At 40.4% G+C, this 23,078-nt stretch overlaps 1 protein-coding gene across 8 annotated transcripts in view; it reads left to right on the top strand.

Annotated features, from left to right (window-relative positions):
- Window positions 1-1,448: 1,448 nt before the first annotated feature.
- The window catches only part of SLC39A10 (solute carrier family 39 member 10), a 34,420-nt gene continuing 12,790 nt past the window's right edge, over window positions 1,449-23,078 (top strand). The window contains exons 1-6 of one of the 8 annotated variants that reach the window (XM_077785143.1): window positions 1,450-1,655; window positions 3,224-3,378; window positions 15,285-16,358; window positions 17,218-17,419; window positions 21,326-21,495; window positions 22,433-22,651. In XM_077785143.1, coding sequence (XP_077641269.1) covers window positions 3,367-3,378; window positions 15,285-16,358; window positions 17,218-17,419; window positions 21,326-21,495; window positions 22,433-22,651 — 1,677 coding nt within the window. In that variant the 5' untranslated portion in view covers window positions 1,450-1,655; window positions 3,224-3,366. Of the gene's footprint in view, window positions 1,656-1,834; window positions 2,044-2,309; window positions 2,419-3,223; window positions 3,379-4,525; window positions 5,563-15,284; window positions 16,359-17,217; window positions 17,420-21,325; window positions 21,496-22,432; window positions 22,652-23,078 lie in introns of those variants that run through there. The other 7 variants (XM_021555461.3, XM_077785144.1, XM_077785142.1 and 4 more) reach the window with 7 other exon arrangements.

The raw sequence follows: 23,078 nt of genomic DNA, 5'->3' as shown, positions 1-23,078 counted from the left end.
GGGAGTTCTTGATTTGTTTTTAAGGAGATTTTGCATTACTTGAAGTTTACTCAGAAAAGCTAACAAACCCCATATGTTCTATTTATTAGTGAGTACAATTCTCTGAATAAACTCTGATGGAAAAAGAAAACTTATTTTTTAAATTTCTTTTTCCACTCCGTGAATTTATTTTTAGAGCAAACAGCAATACAAATCAGTCACTTCTAGTGATCAACAGTGGCATTGTGATAAATGTCTAATAACCATTGTCATAATCAGATCTGTGTTTTATTTGCTGTGCTAAAATTCTCAGAGATAAGGGACCTGCTTCAAGGTAAAAATCATTCAAATCAACATACAAAATGATCTGGTGCAACAGATTGGTGTACTACCTCATAATCACTTTATAACAGTCCCCAAAACTTGACTGAGTTACTGACTTTGGACTAGTATGGTTTATATTCTAGTGGTGGATTTGGTAAGACATATAGCCAAAAAATGAGGGAGGGATTATGTTAAATTTTTTTCCTCAAAAATAAATACCAAATAGAGAAAAACAAGTTGGAGGAGATACAAAATTATAAATTCTGTCACTGAGACATGAACCTCATGGGTAAATAACAATCAGAAAAGTTCAGAAAATATTCAGCATCACATAGAAAAAAATTAGTGTAGTGTAATGCACACAGCTGATGTGCTCTTAGGTCCTTTGAGAGGTCTACATGTCTTTATTTGCTACAGTAGCTGCATTAGAATGGACATTTCTCACAGCTAGAAAAGTTTACTCTGGTTTTCTCTTGCATAAGCAGTTTAATGCTTATGTGGTTTTTGGTCTCTTGCAGGTAACAACTTTCACTTTGGTTGCTAAGCAAACAGAAGTAATCCTTTACACATCGCCAAGGAAAAATCATGTAACTTTGGGAGGCTTTTGGGGTGGATAACCATGGGTATGCCCTGGACTTCAGGATAAGACAGGACAGGACACTGGCTCTGCCAGGCCAGACTTAAGATAGCGCTAGAGTGAATCATCTGGTTTAACAAAGGATCATTTTTAGAGATAATTAGGTTAGTTCGATTCAGTAATACAAGAATCTAAAAGCAAAATGTGTGCATCTTTAACAAATAGAGGGAACGTAGGTTTGCTTCTAGATACATTCCAGATACAGTGCAGGCTTCTTCCACATTGAAGCCTGCAATGGGAACACTAGTTATTTTTTGGAGGAAAGTGTTGTGAAAATTGTATGCAAATTTCTCCAAGAGAAAAATGAAACAGCCTAAAACTTATCTGAAATGTTCCTGTAACTGTGCTTCAGTCTTTGAACGTGCTTTCTATAAATAACCATTACAAAGCACACTAGTCTATTTTAAAATATGATTTGTTGTGAAAGACTCCACTATCTTGTAGGTCTTATGCTATAAACCAAAATGTCCCCTGATCCTCGGCGTTGAGCTAGTGAGGGTTTTGATTTACCTGAGGTTTGGTTTGGGGGCTTTATTTAGCTCTGTAGTTGTTGTCTAGGAATGAAGCGTGTCGTGACGAGGGGCTCCACCTCGGCATGGGAGACGTTTATTGCCTGGGGAGGCTCCGGTGGCATGAGCGAGCCAGACAGGAGTTCGTGAGTTAAATAAACGGGGGTTGTGCCCACCTCGGCCTCCAAAGGCACCCCGACAGGAAGGTACGAACGCCCCGCTGTCGCTGACCGGTCCTCTCCTCAGGCGGCTGCGGAAGCGGCAGCTCGGCCCCGGCCCCGCGGCCCGGCTGCCCCCGAGCCGCCCGGCCGGGCTCCCTCGGCCGGGGCGCTGCCCGCGGCGCTGCCATGGCCGGGCCGTGCGCGGAGCCGCCGCAGCGAGGGGCGGGCGGGCAGGGCCGCTACGCCACTTTCGTAGCGCTGGAGGAAATGGCTGCGCATTGGGCAGCGCGGGCTGCGGGGCCGCGTGTGCAGGGCGAGCGCGGCGTAGCCGGGTCTGTGAATAGCGCCGGCGGAGCGGCGGGAGGAGGAGGAGGAGGCGCCGCGGCGGTTTGGTACCGAGCGGAGAGGGAGATGCACACGGCACTCGAGTGAGGTAGCTATAAAACCCCATTTGTTTACATGCCCTCCCCCACAGCCGCCCGGCGCCGCGGAGCGGGTGGCGGCCGGCCCGGGCCGCGCCGGGGCGGGGGGGCGGCGGTGCGGGCGAGGAGCCGCGGCGGGGACGGAGCGGCGGCAGCGGACAGCGGCTCGCCCGCGATGCGGAGCGGCGACAGGGGCGCGCGGCGGCGCGGCCGCCTCATCACGTGGCGGCGGGGCGCGAGGCCGCGGGGTGCGCGCGGGGGGCCGGGGGGCGGCGGGCGGGGGGCCGCGCCCGGGCTCCCCCTGAGGCGCGCGGCGCCAGGCGCCGCCGCGGCCCCGCGCAGCCCCCACCCCTTTCTTCCCCTGCTCGGAGGCGACCATGCGGCAGGTAAATCGCCCCCGCGCCCGAACCGGGGCTCGGGACGCGGCGGCGGCGCCGCGGCCGCCGTGGCTGCTCGGGCGGAGAGAGAAAGGGGCGCGGCGGGGGTCGGGGGCGCGGCGGGTTCCAGCCGCGCGGAGCTGCCCGGTGCCCGCGCCCCGCTTCCCTCTGGCAGCGTTCCTGCCGGGAGCGCGGCTTCGGGCGCGCCCGGCCCCGCCGAGCCCGCTCCCGGTGCGGCCACGTGGAGGCCGCGGGTGCGGGCGGCGGGAGCCGGCCCTGCCCGCCCGGCGTGGGCGCTGCGGGCAGGGAGCGGCCGCGCGGGTCCCTGCGGAGCCCCCAGCACTTGGCGGCATCTGCGGGCGGTACCCGGACCGTGGAGGGTGAACAGGCCAGGCGATTCAGTTTTGCAGGGTTTATGGTTGGGATTTAGCGCTAGCAGCTGCGGGAAAATCACTCGGGCTGTAACCTGCACGTAACCCTACATAAGGGTAGGGTCGGGAGGCATTGTCGCTGAACTGTACAGACACAGAAGTGACGAGTGAAACCCACTGATGTCCTTTTCTCAGCCGTCTCTGCTGCTTATGCTGCACCCTTTGGGAGTACACACTTAACTTTGAAACTGCGGAATAAAATTGCTCTTTAAAATCTCTAGCTATCTTTGTCGTTTTTGGGCCTCTTTGTAGAAGTGTTCATGCCTTCTAGTTGTTAAAACTCGCTGAACAAGAGTTGTCCGAGTAAAAATACTTCTGGTTTCTAGCACTCCTAACGCTGTATGTGTGTAAGTAGCAATCATAATGTGTTTTTTTCTATTAAGGTAGGATCTTGTACCATAGCACCAAGGGAGCCTGTGATAACCTCGAGCCTGATACAGAACTGAGAAATGCACACTGGAAGACCTGGTTAGTTTTCAGACGAGCGGAAGCAGTTGTCATCTAATTAACAAAAGTAATTCCTGGCATGTTCCAGTGGGTATGTTCTTGTATCCCTTTGGATAGTAGTAACTGACACAGTGACATAAAAATAGTAGACTTTCTATATTTAAAAAGGTATCATATGAGGTTTTTTTAATTGGACTTTAACAGAGAATGCACTCTTGATTTCCTTGGCTGAATAATGTGCTTTGCTTCAGATGTGCAGGGAAATAGGAATTTGGACTGAGGCACACTATGCAGCTCCAAAGTGAGGAACCAATGGTTACTCTGTAGGCTAATAGTCTGGCATGGTAATATAAGACAATAACTGAAAAAAACTCTGGTCCTCAAGAACATTGACCAGTGTCATTATACTTTACCAGCTAAATTCTTGTGCTAAATTAATGGTTAAAGTAAAATTAGTGGTGGTGTCTTGCAGCATTTTTATTTTAGACTTCTTTTAACTTGCACTTTAGAGTAAAAAAGTATGCAGCCTTGCAATCTATTTCTAAAGGAGAATAGAGTCCAGATAGATAGACAGACTGTGAATTAGTTGTGTGTGTTTGATGAGATTAATTGTGGCAGTTCCATATTGGCATTGCGTTAGTGTCCATGGGTGGCTCTAGAGGGATTATGCACTAACCTATCTGGAATATGTAATATGACTGGAGATTCTGGCTACATTAAAAAAATCTCAAAAAATATGAGCTTTGTTTCAGTTAATATCTGTGTAGGTCTTTGTGCTTTCCAGGTTGGCTTACGTAAAACCTGGGTATTAAGTTTGCAGCTTATATCCAGTCAGTCATAAAATGTGCAATTACAGCAGAGCTGTAAAGTTATTGAGATATGCTCACAGGCTCTGTCTTAATGGATGTTTTTCCCATTGCAAGAAAATAATTAAATTGTATCATCAGGGTATTTCAGACATGTTCTAGAAAGGTTACTTGATTTGAAAAAGCACATACTGACCATTATTTCTTTGACTTGCACAACTGAGGAAAAAAAAAAAAATATACATGGCAAAATTAATATATCCAACCTGGCGTAGGTTTCCTTCCTGGTCTTCACTAAGTAAGTCAAGCAATTGTAATTTACTGTTTCTATTCTTAATACATTTTCTGCAAAGCAATGGCTGATTCAAGTCTGAAGAGACTTTTTAAGTAGTGCCCAGAACGAATGGACTTCAAGCTTGTATAAAGTCCTAAAGGAAGTGTGTTTGGACTTGTTTGCCTTTGCTGTCTAGCTTCAATGTCATTTGATCATGGCTGTGCCTATTGTAAAGACGCATTCCTGTCTCTGTTACAGTTTTTACAGAAGTGGAAGTTTGTTTTGAATGTGTGATAGGCACTTGATAAATCAGTGATAAAGTAAATCAATTTGAGAACGTTTATGTGTTTTCATCAGATGGAATTGCTGATTAAAATTACAAAAGCTACTTAAAAGCCAAACTCCATTAAAGTTTTTCTGTAAGCTAAAATTTGGTCCTTTACTGTAGTGAAACTTGGTGGAAGGATGGTGGCATCTGTACAAACTGATGGACAGACATAACTGCGTGTGTCAGCAATGAAAATGATACCAGAATGAGAAAACCTCATTCCATTTTCTTCTCGGTTTGATGATCAACGATGTCAGAACACTTGGTATTTCATAGCATATTATTTTTTAGGATGCTTTCAGAATTGTCAACTGTATCTTAAGTTTTTGTAACATATTTTAAAATGTCACTAGAAGTTTCAGAGAAGGAAAGTTTAATGGCAGTTTGGTTCCTTGGGCAGGTATGCTTTTCACAGGGTTGAGCTTTAGGTGCAGGGTGAATTCCTTGAATACTGAGAATTTATGCCTTTCGGGAAGCAATTTCTATTCCAATCTGAAGAAAACCTGTATAACTTCCTGATTTACTGTGGGAGTCCAACTTAATTTAGATAGCAATTATTTAAAACAATTTTATCATCTAAAAAGTATTATCTTTGGGGGTGGGCCATTGGTTACCTTAAATGAAACTAGTAACTTTATCTTACTGATAAAGGCCTGAAGTAACACTTAATGCAGAAAGAATTAAGACTGCTCTTACGTCATTCTTTAATTACAGCTATTACTTGAAATACACCTAATAAGGTCTGGTAAAGAAATATGTACCAATTAGGCAAAGCTAATAACACCTTTTTTTTTCTAAATTTCAAAAACTGATTGAAATGCTGGAAACCACGTCCTGCCATGGTGTAACTTCCTAAAGGAGAGAAAGGTATGTGCTGTGTCAGTCCCCCTGTTCACAGTCTTTTAGTGCTCTTGAGTCAGTGCCATTGCTTCAGGCTTTTTGGATGCAATAAAAATCCAAGGATTAAAGAAGTTAAAGAATAATTGTTTGAAGTCACTTTTGTTACCTCTTGTGATAGTGCAAAGTCTGTACAGGTTTTAATACCCAGAAAGCTGGAAAGCAGCATAAAAGACTTGGAAGATTATGGTTTGCTGATGTCAGTCTCAAAAGCTTCTGAGAAGAAGGGGTTGTTGGAATTACATGGAGGGTGTTGTACCCATGCTGGGGGACATGATTCATTAGAGTGGAAATGTTCTCCTATCACATTGTGCTGCCTCATCTCTCTTTCCACTTCCTGGCTGCTTTTTCCATTGCTGCAGAGGAGGAATGACTCAGCTGTTGTCCTTTCTCTCTCAGTGACCCAGGAGCTTAATTCTCATCTGACTGTCACCTCTGTAGCCTCATGAAGTTTGTGAGAGAAACCTGACCCTCTTTTTTTCTGTGTTGACAGTCACAAGCCAGTATTGGACAAAGTAGTATGTCTATATAAAATGTGGAATATTAACAGAGGACTTAAAACTCCAGAGGGAGTTTCTGGACTGTTAAGAGGCACAGAAAATTGTATGAGCATTCAATTTGGTGCATAAGTGATAAGCACAGTTCTGAATAAGTGAATAATATCTGAAGTCATAAATACACAGTTCTGAAGTCACTGAGGTAGCTAAACCAATCTAGCTTTGGGAGAAAGTCTTCATAATACTGGAAGTTGCTGTATAACTGATCATGCCTGAAAGTCAGACACATCTACATTGTGGTTGATTAGATAATATAAAATGCATATGTGAGATAAAATGCTCTTCAGGTTAAGAATATATGAAAGAAGTTTTATGCAGAACTTGCATAAAATTGTTAGTACAATAAACAGAGTGTTTCTGCATGTAGATTATAAATGCTTTTGAAATAGTTACCAATCTCAGCTTCTAGTAAAGACCACTATAATCCAGCATGAATTCCAGGCAGGGGTTGTCATGCAAATCATACATAAAGATGCAGATCTCTAGATTACCTGACTTGCACTACATTCATACATAGGTCCTTAGGGTAATGATTATTACTGGACAAAAATATTACCTTTAATTCTCAAAGATAACCATAAACGATAAATTATTTACACCTGGTGATTTGATAGCTATAAATACTTACTCTTTTACCAAGTTAATTGCTGATAATAGCATGCAGCCATACTGAGATTGGAACATCAAAGAAAAATAAAGGAAAAATGTATGTAATCTGAAGGTAGTCTCAGTAGACATTGTTCAACATGATTATTTTTATGAGTTTCTTCTTGAGTAATATCTTTGTTAATATTGATTTGCATCTTAAATAGCACACAAGTAGCACTGAATTCCATTTAATATTGTTTTGGATGGCCACATGTCATTTGTACAGCTGGCAGTTGAGTTCAATTCCTCCTGCAGAATAACTAGTAATGCCCCAAGTGAGTGTTCCTGCAAGGGGGAGCAGTGAGCCAGGGCTCCTTTTCAGTCCTGCTTCATTCATATCTTGGACAGAGCAGTCCAGAAAAGCTGCTTCACTGTCAATTGGGAGATTGCACTCTCTGTTTCACATGATGGTTGCATTACTGCTCGGGCTCTGCAATTTGTGTAACCATTCCTGTCAAGGAAGGCCTCTTTCCACCAGGGCTCCACTACCCTGATAACCACTTCCATTCCATAATATGCAAATAGTATCATATAGGCCATATATATTGTCTGGTGCTGTCTGCAGAATATAGCAGCATTTTTTTGTGCTGACCTGAACATCCATCTCTAGAAGACAGTATCTCAGCCAAAAAGTACAGTTTCAGATTGTATTAACAAACATTAAAACTTAAGAAATGCTACTTGGCTGCAGTCCAAATAATGTGGTCACCTTGCAATACTAAGTTTTTATGCTAAATATAAAATATTCCTATTTATTTGATGTCTGCTACAATACATAAACAGGATAGATTTCCATCCTTGCTGTTCTGAACTCTGCTTTGAGGCAATTGTCCAGCAGAGGCATTGCATTATATTAACAGGGTCCACTTGCTCCCAGACCAAACATTCAGTAAATAAATACTCAGTAGCTGCAGCAGGATGTATATACAAAATTTTGCTTTTCATTGTAATATGCCCATAACTAGTTATTTTTTCACTGAGTTGCTGTCTTTGTACTCCAGATAAAGAGACTGAGTTTTGTAAAGGGTGTAGCATTGTAGGCAAAAATTCTTACACTGGGTTTTGCTAACTATGTATGTTCAGCAGTAGGGACAGGAATGTGAGGGGTTAATGCTGACTCCTAAAAGAACAGATGAAGATGAGATGCTGTAATAACAATGCAGCAAGTATTACAAACTATTACTGTTTCCCTTGTGTTAAGCTTTGTCATTCAAACTGATGGCAGTAAACAGTTATGCTGAGTGACGTATAATACTTTCCCAGTCTTTGAAGACAATACTTTGCCGTGTATTGTACTATTGTCGAGTTCTTAAAACAGAAATAAAGTTGAAAAAGGCAAATTGCCACTTAGTTCTGGAAAATCCCGAGAATTTCCATAAATAAACTAATTTACTGGAATTTTCTCCATTACTGTAGCTTAATTTTTAACAGTAAATTGGCAAATACAAAGGATTAATTATATTTTCTAAAGAAAATATTCTCAAAGTGAAACACCTAGAGGAGTACATTGTTCTACACATAAAAGGAATGTATATCAACAATGGGAAACCCCCACATATTTTGCTAAGTTTTGCCTATAGCCTATGAAAAGTGTCATACAGGATTTCCTTGTATTCAATCAAGCAGTGATTGAATAAGTGTAAAATGCCAAAATGATGCCTCACACACTCTGCAGTTTTGTTTTTGGTTTTTTTTTTCTGGACATGCAGTTACACTTTGCTTCAATTTTACTTCCCTTGACAATAAGCAATGCCAGACCCTTAACATTTCTGCCTCATGTATTGCCAGTAATATTGTGCTTCTTTGCCCCTCTTCTGTCTCAAATCTTGCACTAAGAGTAATATTGGGTATTAAAGACTACATTTTCATTATTTCACCTTAAACTTGTGTCCCTTCCGAGTTAATGCCTTGCTAAGAAAGGTTTCTTGTTCATGGTGGGTGATTTTTAAAGCCTGTCAGTATTTGTATCAGTTTGAATGGTTGCCTCCATCACCACACAAACCTGCAATGAGTAGCCAGGTAGATAATTTAGAATAATCCTGGCTAAAATAAATGATGGCAGGGAAATGGCATGAATTCTTTTGAGGGCTCACCTGGAATATGGTGAAAATGGCACTAATTGGTTCAGCTGGATATTTCGTTGGTGGATTTACCTGTTCAAATATGTACAATTGTTCTGTGTCCTATGTCAGACAGGTTAAGTGTTACTTCTGAATCTGCTAAAGTGTCTTAACAAACTCCTTTGTCTCCCACAATTACTGAACAAAGACACATTTGGGAGCTCACTTAATTCAAGGTGTCACTGGTTTCAGTAGCTAACTGCTAAGAGTAGCAGTTCTTCTGGTTTGTTCTCTTAGCAAAGCTACTGAATAGCTTTGCTAAAAAGAATTTGAGTGACATGTTGGCAGAGCAACTTATAAAAGTCTCTGATGTTGGTTCATTAACTAAATCCCTTATTTAAAAATACAGATTTGATTCAATGGTATGTAATTTGAAACCTCTTCATTTTAGAAATGTCCTTCACAAGCGGGCACTAATTTGGCACAGCACATGTATGCTTTAGTCTCATGTTTGAGTGGTCTTCCATAATTTACAGCTTTTCTGAATTTATTTTTCTGTTTTTTTCAAGTAAGATAAGTCATTGGCTTAGCAGTAGGCATGCATAATTCCTTTTTCGATTGTAGCAGTGATGAAGAGAAATTTATTATAATGAGTATTAAACACTCATCAAAGACATGCCTTTTATGCCCTCTAACATACCACAAGTACTACAATGTAGTGTGAGGATGAAGTAATTATAGTGGTTTAAATGATAAGAAAATAAAAGTATTGCAGCTGATTTTAACACTTTATTAGAAATATTGTTATATTCTGTTCTACAGGGAAAGTTGGAGAAATTATTTTCAAATTACTTCCAATCGGAAATAAGTTTCAGTGTTATTTGGATGCATTTTGAAGTGGCCAGTTGTTTTATTTGTGCTCTATCATAATGTTCTGTTAGACTGCAGATCAACCAGATCAGTAACTGGTGTTCCCACCTAAAGCTGGGTGGCTCTTTTTTTGTGTGGACTGTGGTGTTTGTGCAGCTGTACAGTGAGCCAGATAGGAAAAGTAATCTGTTATGAAAATAATCTTTTTTTCCTTTTCCTAGGCTTTTTTTCAGCAGAATCTAGTTGTACAGCTGCACAGTGAACAGATCAGCAAACAAATGTGCTGGTGTCCAAAAATGGTTTTGTGGGAATGGGAACAAGAGAGTGAAGCAGTGGGGGAGGGCAGCACTGCTGCTTTAAGTGCAAGACCATCTTAAAATATTTGTTGAACTTCAGCTTTGGTCATAACCAAAACAATTTGCTTACTTTCAGAGGAAAAATTAAATATTAAAATGCAGCTGTAACTAGTTTATCTTTCCAAATATTTCAATCTTAAAAGGGCTGGTGGGTATCTTAATAGGATCTAATGGAACAGTGTATTCAATACAGAATATTGGCACAAAAGCAAGTTGGCTTGTTGTAAATTCTGTGCAGTAATAGGTGTTTCATGGACTACATCCAATTTATATATGAAAGACTGCAAATTAATTCTTGGTGAGCAGAACTAGTACTTACAGAGCTTCCAAGTGTTCTGAAGTTTTTATATTATCTTGAGCTCTGAGAAGAATCCCATACTCAGCAATTTCTTACAAATAACTGACCCTTTGAAGAAGGCTCTCCAATTTTTTTATGTTTAGAATAAATGTTCCTTTCTGGATAACTGAGCTGGTAGATTGCTACTGTATTAGTTCAAGATCATTTTATTATGCTTGGGACTTGGCTTTTCAAATACTTCACAGTTCAATTTTTAGGAAGTATTCATGGTGTACTCAGTTATGCATAAATGCTTTCTGTACTCTGTAAGTCTTATCTGGTATTAACTTGGCAAACAGGGCTTGGATCAATTAGTTAATGGCCTGTTCTTACAAAGTGCCCCTCCTCCTGGGCTATAGGTTTTCAAATGAATGAGGTTCACTGAAATCCACAGACCTGTTTCACTGAAATCCACAAACCTGTTTCACTGAAATTGAATAAGGAAGAAAATACAGGAGATGGGTGAGAGCTAAAGTTAGAAATGGTTAATTTTAGCTTTATTGATCTGTAGCATGTTTTCCTGTTTCCATTAGCAGAAGCTAATGTCGGCTTAAGACTGATAAAACAAAAACAAGTTCTTATTTAGTTAAAATGTGTTTATGGCTTTCTTAAAATGTCTTTCAGTAACAACAATATATTAATTTTACATTAACTTTTTTTAAAAATCTTAAAAATGTGTGCTAGTTAATAGGATTTTGTATTCTAGTATTTGCTAAAAATGTGAAATTTTAAAAATGTAGAGTAGGTTAATTTGGGTTTTCAGATTACAACCTTTTTTTTTAACTGAATATTTGTATGAAGTATTGCACAGTTTAGGATTGGGGGAAGCTGCATACATCTCCCCTGCACGTACATTGGAGTGAATACCCGCAGTATAGAAAAGCAGTTACATTTTTAGTACTTGTCTTTATGTAGTCAATAATTATTTCAAGAAATATTTCTTTTTAAGAAATTGGAATTTCTCATGGAACTGTTACTCTGAGACGTTCCTAATAGAAATGAATTACACAAGTGCTGGACTTGCACTGCCTCACAGCGAGACTGCCTTAGTTTGGTAAGAATATTGCTTTGTCCTTACTTTTAGCACCTCTTGTCTCTCTGGGTTCTCTCTTGCCTTAGCTGGAACATGTGTTTGGTGTGGAACTCGTAGCTACCCATGAAATCTTGCTAAGACACTTTACTCTCTCTGGCATTCAAGCTGCGTAACTTAGAGGAGTCAAAGATGTTTTTCACAGATGAGCAGAACATTCTTCAGAGAAAACAAGGATAAGAAAGTTAAACAAGGGAGCGAAACTGAAATTACTTGGGAAGGAGCGTGGGAAGAAATCAGTGCATTTGTATTACAAATATTTCAGGTTATTAAAATTGTTGGGAGGAGACAACAGAAAGGGTTGGGGGAAGAAAGTTGGGCACTTAAAATGTTCTTGTCAGCATTGTACACAGAAAAAATGCTGTGCTACGTGGGCTGCAAACGCTGGAATAACAGATGTGGCTTTCATTTGAGTTTGAGTTTTGTATAACTACATTATTTGAATCCAAGTTTGTTTGAAAGTAAAGCCTAACTCTTGAACTAGTTTTCTAGTCTCAGTGAAACAGTTGGTGATAAAGAAAGAGGTCCCCACAAATGATATTCCAGGCTTTAAGGCATAAAGTGAGCAGTTGAAATAGATTGTTAAGCACTGTGGATAGATTTCAGAATCCAAGGGAAATTGAATAAAAAAAGATTTTTAAAAGAAACAAAACCAAACCCAACTCTAATCACAGGTGCCTTTGCTTAAGTAGCTGAAACACCCTAGGCAGACAGTGGTTTGCATGGAGATGTGCTGAGATTTCCATGCAGAGAAGGCAGCTGTGCTCGGGGACTGCCCAGGTGCTTTCACTTGAAGCCTCTGTGTGTGTGTGTAAGTTCAATCAGTTCTCCGTTTGCTGGGAATGATCTCTTGCACTGCTGTGTGGGGAGGGGATGGGGTGCCCTGGGTAGCATCGTGTGCCTTTCTGAAATGGCCTCTGGTGGGACACCCTTGATCTTTGCCCCCCTGCAAATGTACACGTTCCAGTTGTGGAGCTTGGCTTGGGGTGGGCTTGTCCCGCTGCCTGAGGTGTCAGGAGGGACCCTGCTTGTTCCTGTTGCAGCTCAGGGAGGTGCAGCAGGTGCTGTTAGTTCAGTGCTGCCCTTTCCAGGTGCTGCAGTTTTTCAGTGACCACAGCTGGAAGCTGTTTTCTCCTGTCTGCCTGGGATCGCGTTCCTGCCCCTCAGGAGCTGGGGAGGGCAGGCAGCAGGGAATCAGAGTGAACAGAGTTAGGCAAAGGCTGACAGCAGTAACAGGCAGCATCTTTTCCAACTTTGGTATAGCCTTGTCCTCCGGCTGCCCTTGCATATTCTCTTGAGGGGATTTGAGAGCCCTTTAATGACATTAACTATATACAATTTAGTGCCACTGAAGTGTATAGAACTTGGACTTCAGCTTTCCAGTATTATACACATGAGTACTGCCTGACAGGTTAAACATGACGTGTATTGACAGTTGCCTGGAGAATAATCAAGCTCATTAAAAAGAAAGCAATAATTAATTATTTCTGGTTGTTCTTTTGGAAACTTTTTATTATGGGTACATTTGTTTTTAAGTATCTGTTCTGTAACAAGATTTGCAGTGGAAGATACGGAATACTATACAACAGAAGATCAAAATACTGTGCTAAGGTTATTACTGTTTTAACTGAAAACAGACAAGTAATTGATTTTGAAATTGGTCTAAGACTGCTCAGCTCTTGTTTTTCAGCAATGAATCACAGTCATAGGTTACAAACTATATTAACCACTAGGGCATGGAGAAAAGGTACCATTCAAAGCTAAACACCACAATTAGGGATGCATGACTAAAGTTTCCAAGTAATGTATTAGTAGTATTGTATGAGACAGTCACATGGAAAAGATCATGAGGTTGTGAAAAGGATTATGAGCATGCTTTAGTCATGAATTTCCTGGTAGAGATATTTTAGTCTGGATCATGCTTGTTTAAATGAGAATAATTTAACTTTGCTTGTTCTGATTGTATTACTATTATGTGGCAAAGGGGGAGAAAAGGTGACTTACCTACAAAAATAGTATTACTTTATATATATATAAATATATGAAAAGAATATTTCAGTAAATTCTGGGGATGAACTTCACCATACTGATCTACTTGAAAAAGTTTATCACAGCGCTGAAATCAGTAACTGGAATGTAGGGGACTGAACTGGAGATAAACTATGGTTATTCCAGACTGATGATGGAACAGCTGTTTATAAAAACAAACCACTAATGTACAGTGAGTAGCCATTGACCTATCTGATGTCCATGGAATCAATTTTGATGCAGATGCCTCCATTTGACAAATACTCCTCTGGGCTTATATTTTTAAGTGGGACAGCATTGCAAAAGAGAGTTTTGATTTTTTTTAAAAAATGGTAAGTTTTTGACGCTCCAATGGAAAGTGAATTTTCATATTTTGGATTTGTAGATGTTAACAGGAGAAAGGTTTTTCCCCAGTCTTCTGCGTTGACACATTTATTTGCCTTATAAAGTCCTTAGAAGGCCGCTCCTTCTTTTTCTCTGCCAACCTGTTACAAGTATAGGAGCTTCTAATAAATATTTTGGGAAAATAAGATGGACTTCAAATGTTCATGGTTTGCTGCAGAGCAGTTTCCTGGCTCGTTTCACAAAGCACATTTTAGTGAGCAGCTGTGGGGGACTTGGGAAGGACAGCCAAATTTCTCCTGTCTCATGTGAGAGTCAGTGCCACTTTAGGATCTGCTGAGCAGGTCACTCGTACCTGGGAATGTAGGGCCAGTGGCAGCTCAAGTCAAGGAATAAATATCAGGAAATAAACATCAGGACATGGGGAAATAAAACCACTGGCAGTGGTAAGAGCTTAAAGCACAGCTGGCCTGTGTCCTGTCCCTTTACATCCCCTTACACCATTTGCTGCAGTGTGAAATGGTGACTTGTTTTCAATTCTGAACAAAAGATAAGCTTTTGCAGTGTCTCCTTCATAACCTGTTGAATTGTAAGTTTTTTACATGTAACACTAAATTGAAAAACCACATTGTCTCAATGATATAATTTCTAAAAATCAGCACCTAACTGCTTTCAGCTCAACAGTTGTCAGCATTAACAGTATTTTTTGAGTTGCATAAGCAGATGTTTTCCATTATAACCCTACTTTTAATGGATGTCCACATAGATCTTTGAGTTAGTAAACCAATGTAAGTGAAAAGTACTAAAAATATGGACATCTAAGCAAGATATTGAAGTTAGTTAATGACAACTTATTTGTACATTGATAATGGGCAATTTCAAAATAGGGAATTGTGCAGTGTGTGTTTAGTGGAGGCACGTTAACAGCACAAAAGAGAACAAATGGTGCGTGGGTTTTCAGCTGTTATTACCTGCCTGTCACTCCTGTGAACAGGAAAATACAGCATTGCTATTTTAAAATAATCTTCATTTTCTTTGTAGCTTGTGTTTTATCAAGATTTTCAATATTATAGGTTATCATAAGTATAGATGCCTCTGAAAATACGAGCAAAAATATTCTGATATGACTGATTGTAAATGTTGTTAATCTTTTTCTTATCACCTACTGTAAGTGTGGTTTATAAAACCACGTCTCTACAATACACAGTCTATTTTACTGTCGGATAAGAAAATTACATTAATACAATTTCTGCAGTAAAAGTATTACAATTGCTATTCTTTTATTGCCAGTATCTAAAAAGCTTTGTGAGTGATTTGGTTGGCATAAGTACCAAACTGATACTCAGTATAAATTGACATTGAGATTGCTGTACAGCTAAGTGCTTCCCTTTGTGTTTCTTGTAGGAAACAGAGATGAAGGTACACATGCACACAAAATTTTGCATCATTTGTTTGCTGACATTTATTTTTCATCAGTGCAATCATTGCCATGGAGATGGACACAACAATGGTCCCAAAAAGGATCGTGTACACGACCATAATGACTATCAGATCTCAAATGAATCATACTTCCAGAATGGAGGAACAGAATCTATGCCCAGTAAATTTTCAACGTTGGAAGCAGAAAATGAACAAAAATACTACATTGAAAAGATTTTTGATCGCTATGGTGAAAATGGAAGATTATCTTTTTTTGGCCTGGAAAAACTGTTAATAAGCCTTGGTTTGGGAGAGGTAAAAATAGTGATGATAAATCACGATGATATTGGCCATGATCATGTTTCTCACTTGTATGCTTTGGAAGTACAGGAAGGAAAGCATTTTCATCCTCATAACCATGCTCACAGCCACTCAGATTCAGAAAACCAGACCACGGTTGGTGCATCTGCAAAGAGAAATCATAAATGTGACACTGAGAGAGACACGGCAGTGCCCTCGGTGAAGGAGGACAGCAGACACGTTCATAACCAAAGCCGCCGCCACCACCACCACCACCACTCGCGCCCGCACCGGCACGAGCACAACGGCACGCGCCACTCGCGCAACGAGTCCGTCAGCCACGGCGAGCACGCGGAGCAGAGCCACGAGCCTTCCACGGAGACCAACACCACTCAGGACCAGCCGGAACGGAAACAGCGCAAACAGAAGAAGAAGCAGAAGAAGATCAGTGAGACGTCGGGAGATGCCACGTGGGATTATGCCCCGGAGCACGATCCCGGCGATCAGTACGAGCACAACCGTGTTCACAAACACGACCATGTCCATGATGCCTCTCACTTGCACGTGCACCACCACGATCACAGCGGCGACCGCTCTGCCGGCCACGGGCACCAGGACGGCAGTTTGGGCAGTGCCACCGGGCACCGCCACACCAGCAAGCGAGAGGCCTCGCACAAGCAGATCAGTGTGAGGAAACACGCTCTTCCTGCAGCGCGTGGCCACAAGGATCATAGTGACGATGAACACAAGCATGAAGAGGTGAGTATGAAATGGAGAGCGGGTTAGTTGACTTTCTGTGCTGTCACTTAATAACTGAAGGTGCATACCCACAAATAACAGGCATGTTTGGGACTGTAGTGTAATAGTGTATGAATTTGATCCGTAAAGCTTTCTGAGATACCCTGCTTACTGCCACCACACACACTCTTTGTGAATCTGAGATTGTTAACATTTTTGAAAATGCAAAGACACTTTCCTGAAATACCTGCATCACTTCAGCGCCCTTCTGATATCTTTCTCCTAAGAGATTAAGAAGCAATTGCAGGTGTAGCTTCAGTAGTACTGGGCTTCAGTGGAAGCTCTTCTGTTTTGTCCTTCTGCAGCCATTATTGCTGCCAGCACCATAAATCCCTTCCCCTTACAGTTAACTACAAATGCAGGACCTTGTAAAGTAATAACTTTAAACTAGAAGGATGGAGGGAGTACTGAGTTCAAGGTCTCAAACCATATTAAAAAGTGAAACTCAAAACACAGAAGGTTGGTAGGTTAAAAGTGTTGAAAAGTGAAGTGTTGAAAAATCTATTTTGGATTTACATTTTTCCACTCTTCCCTGTTGCTTTTTCTTCATTGTACTGTGTAAAGAATATGGAAACTGCTTTTCATTAACATTTATCAAATGTTACATAGGTGTTGGGAGACTCAAGTGTGTGGTGCAGATAGTTTTCCTATTTCTTTCTCTCATAAACCACTTAGATCAGTTTAAGACATGTTTTAGCACTGATGGAACATTTGAACCAACGTTTCTGCTTTGTTTGTGTTCTCAAATAATATCCTGCATTTTCCATACGTGGAAAAACATACTTTTCTATTTAATTTGTTTGTACAATTTGTTTTGCAGTGCTTAAATGCTACACAGCTGCTACGGTACTATGGTCTGGAAGCCAGCTCCCTAATATCTCCTGAGCTCTTTGTGTACATATGTCCTGCTTTGCTCTACCAGATTGAGAGGAGGCTTTGTATTGTACATTATGATGAGCTGGAAGATTTTACAAGAAATAAAAATGCATCAATTGAGAATAAAGATAAAACAGGTGCATCAGGTGGGTGTCTTTTTTTCTTAGTTGGACTGAGGTGGTCCATGTATTTATCTCAAAGTTGGAAAGTTGCAGGTACTTTGGCACTAAATTTCTTAATAAATTTGATCTGTACATATTAATTCTGGAGTAGAGAACAACAATATCATCACAGCTCATTCACTGGAAAATAAGATTTTAGGTCTTACTATTTTTATATTTTAGCAGTGACACAAGTCTGTAGAATTGACATGCATAATTTTTGGTGAACTTAAAAAATAGGTATAAGCAAGTACAAGAGCATTTAAATTGTCATTTCTGATACTTCCCTTTCTGACTGTTTCTCTCTAAGCACATGAGGAGTGTTCCATGAAAATCTGTTGCCAGTTTTAATTTTTTTTGTGTATACCTTGAGTAAAACTTGAGTAGACTTCTTATCACCATAGTTCTAAGTTAAAATATTTTTACTGCTTTTAAAGCAGTTACTTTAAGGGTAGAATCCATTGTTGTTATTTCATAACTGAGTGTACTTTTCAAATACACATTTGCCACTGCTATCTTTCATAAATTATAATGGAACTGTTAATGTTTAGTTGCATTAAAATATTAAAAATCTAAAAAATCTTGGATATAATGTCTGTATTTTGAAAATCAACGTATTGGTAATGCGAGTATTGATTAGTGCATAGGTGCATATTAGCATCATTAGAAATAAAGCCTGAAAATAACTGCATTCACATAGATGTTAATAACTGTTGGGAACAATGCATTGCTGGTAATCTTTCTTAACAGTTGCAGAGTGATTAAAATAATTAACTTCTTATAGATAAATCTCCTCTAGTGACACATCTGCTGTCTTGTTAGCTGCTCAGAGATTGCTGTAGAGCAGATACAGTGGGTGTTTTGTATGACAGCAAATCGCTTTGTGGTGTGCTCAGTGTAGTAAGAGCTGACCCCTTCCTTATTACCAAGAGCATTGCTAGAGCAACTCTAAGCATTTTCTGCCAATTAAAATGTTGAAATCCTATACAAAACTGTCATGTTGCACATGCTTTGAACCAGTTTAATTAGGATGCTTCTACAGATGAGAGCTTCTTTTTAAAAGATTGCATTTTATCTCTCTGTAATGAGAAAAGGGAGTTCATTAATAACTCAGCTTGAAGGCCTTTAACGTTTTAAGAGACTTAATCTGCAAAATTAGTGAAGCTTACTGTGAACATTTAACATGTTTTATGACATCTGATACTTTGAGTATGAATAACACCTTTGCCAGTTAGTTTTAAAAATTTGGGTTCTAACTCACTGATTTGGCTCTCAGACAGTAACCTGCAGAACAGCTTGATTAGATAATGATAAATGATTATTCATAACAATTTCCTATATTCTCTTGTATTAATTACAGCAAGATTTCAGTTGATATGTCAGTCATAGAGTAACTTAACCTGTAGGTTGTAGGACTGTACTGAAATGAAAGTGTGTGCCCACCTGAGCTAATATAAACATACTTAGATAGAAGTATTCACCAAGGTTAGGAGGATGCAGTCACTTAAACATGAGCTTTCTGTGGTTTAATTTAGTTTTAGTTAAAGCTTTCAAATAATCTTAACAGGCCAGTGTTGCTTCTGTTCATTGATACCAACCTGTGAGCTGTCCATTACCTCTGCTAACTGTGATTTTCTAAAGCAAAATAATTTAATTAACTGATGGCCAAACCTTACGAAGCTGTGTTAGGTTTTCCACCTGTAATTTACAGGTAGTTCTGTGACATCTGTGATTCTAGTGGAGGATTTTCAAGGGCTTATCCATAGAACTGAGCTTTCACAGTGTACCTGTTGGAAGAGGGGGGCTTTGTCACCACTGAGCCCCCTAAACTACTGAAAAGGAAAGGCACACCCTGCTAATGAATGAAGCCAGTAGAAGTCCCACAAATAAACAGGGAGCATTTTGTTTGAAGCTGGAGATGGCCTAGAACTGTTGATGAGCAGTGTCTCAGATCAGATACAAGTTGTAATTCTGCCTGTGCAGATGCCAGTGCTCCCTGGGGCTTGATCCAAGAGGCGCACAGATTCCACATTCTAATCCCATGTGCCTTTTCTTAATCATGATGCCATGTTTAGGTCCTGTATCATCCACAGGAGTATTCCAGCCCCTCAGAGGTGTATCTGCCAAACCTGCTGTGATAGATGAAACTTCAGCCTTTCCATTTTTCTCCATGTAAGGCTGTTGATCATCTACCCTGGCACTGAGCACCAGAGTGTGTCCACCTTGGGGCAGTGTCCTGCTCAAAGGCTGTCATTTTTATCTGGGCTACTGGTGCATATGTGCTTGATTGAGCATTGAGGGACAGCTCCAGGTATGCTGGGTTTTCAGCACAGCCTGTTGGTCCAGGGTATGGAGCTGAAGTGCTCTGAGCATCAGTCTGGGGACCTGTAGCAGTGTTTTGGTTATCGAGGGCCTGCTTCAATTTTAGACCTACTTTTTTATTCCTGTTTTCCAACCTCAGTTTTTCAGTTCCACATCTGACAGCAGACTTTGCCATATCACCAACTCTCTTTTTTTATGCTCTCAGTACTCATGTCTGTCAGTGCATACTGTCTAAAGTTTTTTCCAGTCATTTTCTCACAGTGCATGTGGTCTTGTACATTTCAGATGGCTTGTTTCCTTCTATGCAGTGTTGTGGAATGACAGCCACAGACATAGTAAGAATTAATATCCCAAAATAAAACTTAAAGCATCAGATGTTGTGAGCTTTGGTGTTGAACCAGACTGAGCCTGCAGCAGCCTCACTTCTGTTGGCAAAATCGTATAAATCTGCTCCAGAGTGGGTTTGGTACAGACAGAATTCTTGGAGTGCTTCACCCTGATGTTGACACTGAGCAGCTACAACACTTTTGTTCCTCTTCTCTCACCCATACCCTGCTCCATTTTCCAGGATGTTTTCCCCTACTTGTGGACTCTCACAGATGCAAGGAAAGTCAGATTGTGCTCTGAAATATGGAAATGTTAGGGATTCTGAATCAGGAGTTGTAACTTATCTTAAAGTTGGCAAATTATGGTAGACATACATTTTTGATAAAAAGTGGAGCTAGGAAAAACCCTGTGGAAGAAAATCAAAGCCTTTGTACTAAAACTTAAAGAAAATACTTTATTAGAGTGAGATGCTGACTGACAGAGCCATGTCTCTTTGTTTCTAGGATCTGTTTCTTCTGTAATTCCTTTTCAACGTCATGTAGAAATTTCCACATCTTCACATTAAGAGGAGTATGTTGGGTGTACCACATCCCATTACCACTTCTTCTTCTAATGGCAACAGTAAAGATTCTCAGAAAAAATAAATGCTACTATTTGGTGGTAGCAAGTTGCTTTCAGCTTTTCAAAAACCATTCTATTTTAGAGTTCCTCTGCCAAAGGTTGAATCTTCTCATGAATAAAGGTGTATGTTTTAAAGCACCAGGTGCAATAAATAGTGCCAAACTAAACATGGGGAGAAATACAGAATCCAGAAAAATTTTGCATCAGAAGCATATTCAAAACAACTGTTACATACATATTAGTGCTTGTAGAGCCCTTGTAAGTTAAGTAGCAGAGATGGTTGTGTCCCAGGGTGAAACCTTTTGCTTTTTGTTTCATGGAGGGCTACAAGGCTAAGCCTGGAACTAACAATCAGGAAGAATTTGCTGGGCTCTTTCTAGCTAATTGTTTTCTGATGTCTCACTATATTATACTGTGCTGTGAATAAGCCTGTGTGGTTTTGGTTTTGCTGTAGACTTCAGTACTGCCTTCATATTTTTCAGCCCCTTTTCAGTGAGCAATCACACAACTTAGGTTAAAGGAAAGTCACCTTCTTAAGAGATAGTTGAAAGTCATTAATCAGGCTTAAAAGTTTTCCAGGTGTTGTTCTGATAACCTTTCTGTGTTCATTTCTTCCCACAGCCTGGTTTTGTGGTATCATCTCTATCACCGTCATTAGCCTGCTTTCCTTGCTAGGTGTGATCTTGGTTCCCATCATTAACCAATGGTGCTTCAAATTTCTTCTAACTTTCTTGGTAGCTCTGGCTGTAGGAACAATGAGTGGAGATGCACTGCTCCATCTCTTGCCACATGTAAGTATGGTCTCCTTACCTTTTATTCTTAATTGTAAATGAGTCTGGAATTTTTGACAAATTGTTTGATAGTGTCAATAAAAAAAGGTTCACTGATGCACCTGTAGATTGACTTGACTGTGAAGGACACCAACACTTTTGGAGACTTTCTGCTGACAGAAAGGAAGGAAATGTGTTTCTCTAAACAAAAGGTGGGGAAAAGTAGTTGCATATTCATTGTTGAAGTGATGTCACATTACTGTAAAACACTCAGGAGCCCAATAAGAGTTATTTTAAAATTAGCAGTATTGCTGTCTCTTGCTTACTGATTGTTGTGTATCAGTACCTAAAGTATTTCCTGGGGATTAACTTGCCTGGTTACTGTATTTGAGGGAGAAAGTATTGTGTACTGAATCAAGCAATTGCCCAAGGAAGGTGAGCAACTTTTAATTCATGATGGTGTACTGTAATTCTTAAAAAGGGGAAGTATTTTTTTAAATTTTGTTACCTCAGTTGTTTAGCACAAAGACTAATATTTTCATGTTTTCTTTGTATAATCTAATGCACATTTTTTGTTGTGGTTTTAGGGGTTTTTTTTAGTTCATAGATCAGAATTTAGGCTGTAAATGACTGTAATAGTTTAAAAAGTCATAAGGCTTTGCTGCTAATGGGAGAGTAAGAATGATAATTCCTTGTGATATTTCTGAGTGTTAGTCTCATTTTCAGGATTGTGAGAGAAAAGCTGAATCTACATTATCTACCCCCTCAAAAATAAAATTCCCAGAGGAATTTTTTTACTGATTAGGATAATGAATAATCTGTTGAAACACTTATGTGGCAAAATGTGTTAGTGTGAAGAAAAAGCAAAAAAGGGTGCGGGTTTCTGTTGCTTCGTCTGGCCCAGTGCCACTCCAGTGTCGTGGTTGCCCCAGTGGTGTCATGTTGTCTCTCCCACCAGTCCCATGGAGGCCACAACCACAGCCACCACCATGGCCAAGGCCACGTGCACGAGCACAGGCACTCGCACCGGCACGGCCACGCGCACGCGGTGCACCCTGAGGGCTTTCTGGAGGAAAATGATCCCGTGCTCAAAGGGCTCTTGGCACTCGGAGGCATCTATGTTCTCTTCATCATTGAGCATTGTATAAGAATGTACAAACATTACAATAAACAAAAGGTAGGTGCTGAAATTGTTTGCTGTTTAAAATGTGTTCCCTAAAGGTACCTTGTGAGTGCTGAGGAATTGTGTTAACTCTGAGCAAGTGCTGCTGCTGCTCTGTATTCTCTCTGATGTTATATGAGGGATCCCTTTCCTAAAGAAGTTGCTCTTCTCAACAAGGTAATTTGGGAACACAGTGTAGAAATCTGATGGAGGAAGCTGCAGCTCTTCTTCTAAAGCTTCCTGGGTTTTTTTGCAAAAACAGGAGAAAGGATTATGTAAGAAAGATCTGCTTATAGAACCAGCAATTGTCAGACAATTGACAAGAAATTTAGCAGTATGCTCTTACCTGACAATGCCAGTGTAACAGAGGTGTCCAGGTTTTCAACATCAAAAAAATGCTAACATTTTCAGACCTCCTGTTTTCTGTAAACTGCCAGTCAGA

Source organism: Lonchura striata, chromosome 8 (genome assembly GCF_046129695.1).
Source record: "Lonchura striata isolate bLonStr1 chromosome 8, bLonStr1.mat, whole genome shotgun sequence".
Taxonomy (NCBI): domain Eukaryota; kingdom Metazoa; phylum Chordata; class Aves; order Passeriformes; family Estrildidae; genus Lonchura; species Lonchura striata.
Note: the sequence above shows the minus strand (reverse complement) of the source record. Positions and strands in the feature narration are given on the sequence as shown.